At 43.4% G+C, this 1,599-nt stretch overlaps 1 protein-coding gene across 1 annotated transcript in view; it reads right to left on the bottom strand.

Annotated features, from left to right (window-relative positions):
* The window catches only part of LOC107103285 (leucine-rich repeat-containing protein 16C-like), a gene marked incomplete at its 5' end in the record, with an annotated part of 70,876 nt that extends 69,688 nt beyond the window's left edge, over positions 1 to 1,188 (bottom strand). Inside the window, 4 exons of the mRNA XM_015402928.1 lie at positions 607 to 682; positions 759 to 832; positions 903 to 973; positions 1,091 to 1,188. Coding sequence (XP_015258414.1) covers positions 607 to 682; positions 759 to 832; positions 903 to 973; positions 1,091 to 1,188 — 319 coding nt within the window. The remainder of the gene's footprint in view (positions 1 to 606; positions 683 to 758; positions 833 to 902; positions 974 to 1,090) is intronic.
* Between the last annotated feature and the right edge of the window lie 411 nt (positions 1,189 to 1,599).

Below are 1,599 nucleotides of genomic sequence, written 5' to 3'. Positions count from 1 at the left end.
GAGAACGCGAGTACGTACTCGCGTTCTCGTGAATTGAGAAACGCCCCTAGTTTCCAATGATGGCGGCCATTAGGGGGCGGGGCTAAAAATGAGTACCTGCTGTTGCATTACTCCCGCAGAGTCGCACATGTCAGGTGGAATTTTCAAATCTCATTTTATTTGTTTACACAGCTATAAAACAAAAAGTATTAGTGAAAAAATTAATTTTAAACATGTTTTAGAAATTTTAAAGCCCCATTTGAAAGGCGTGTGGATGAAACACCCTGTGACTGAGTTTGGGCCATTTCTATCACTAGATAAACATGAGTAGGAGGCAGTTGGGCCTGGTACCGGGCCTGGCGGGCTAAACTGGTTAAAGCATAAGAAACCTGAATAGATTTGAGTTCAGACCCAGTCCTTAGTCCTGTTTTAAACAGAGAACTCACCTCTGTGTTAGCTCTCTATGTCAGTAACTTCTTATAGCGCAGCAAAATCATTTACTGAGCAACCTGACAATGATTCAACAGTGTCTGGTAGCAGCACCTCACTAGATTTATTTTCAAAGCCTCATTCAAAATATTGTACTTGTCATTTAACCCTGAAATAAAGAAAAAAGAAATATTGTACCAGTTTGAGTCCTTTGCAGTAGATCTTAGTGAACCACTGGTTGAAAGACAAAGCTGCTACAGCCAAAGCTAGGTCTCTGCAGAAAGGAGAAAAAGCCAAATGTAACAAAGATAGCGCATAACGGGCCTCTAAAAAGTAGCTGGCTTCCTTACTTGCTTTCTAAATGGCTAAAGTCCTGTAGGTTGAACTTTTTCCAGTTGTGTGTGTAGTAGATGTTGTCGATGTCCTACACAAAGAGCAGCATTGTCAATATAATTCCCAGTAGCCGTTAAGCTGTTTGGTTTGTGGTGACTTACCCACTGAATCTCCTCTCTGAATGGAATTTCATTCAAATCACAAAGAGCAGCGTAGGTATCTGAGAATCCTCCTGAGAGACAACATTAAAGCACACAAAACAAGGTGTACAACAACATCCAGCTTTGTTAAAGTAGAGAAGAGGTTCAGTGCTTCTTAACCTGACTCTAGAAAGAGGACAGGAGCTCACCACAGGGGCCAGGCTGGCTGTTCAGCTGCTCCTCTATGACACCAGTCAGTTTGAGCAGCCTCTCCTGGAGGTCCTGGGGAGCCGTCTTTACCAGCTTCCTGAGAATGAAAGTGCGGGAGGTGGGGGATGAACTGAGAACAAGGGCTCTTCAAGCTCTGTCTGGTTTTACTGCACATAAACTAAATGCCTTAGTGTTTGCATTGCTCATATAAGCTTTACTTTGATTTGCAATTTTTCCACTAAGTCAGACTCACCACCGGTAAGTGAAAATGGGGACAAACACGAAGGACGGCCTTACGTTAACATATCACCAGAATGATTGACAGTTAGGAGGACCACTTATTGAGGTGATCCACCGGAAAAAGAACACCACAGGCGGAACTCTCTGAAGGGCTGGTGGGGAGAGTCCTCCGCAATAATTTTTGCTTTTTTCCCCTTTCTGCTCACTTACTGTAGCCAAAGGTAACAGAGGTTGGGTGCAGCTATCTTTGTTCAGAGCATTCTGAGTC

Source organism: Cyprinodon variegatus, unplaced genomic scaffold (assembly GCF_000732505.1).
Source record: "Cyprinodon variegatus isolate N-32 unplaced genomic scaffold, C_variegatus-1.0 Scaffold1413, whole genome shotgun sequence".
In the NCBI taxonomy this organism is placed as follows: domain Eukaryota; kingdom Metazoa; phylum Chordata; class Actinopteri; order Cyprinodontiformes; family Cyprinodontidae; genus Cyprinodon; species Cyprinodon variegatus.
The sequence above is the reverse complement of the archived record's forward strand: the minus strand, read 5'-3'. Positions and strand labels throughout refer to the sequence as shown.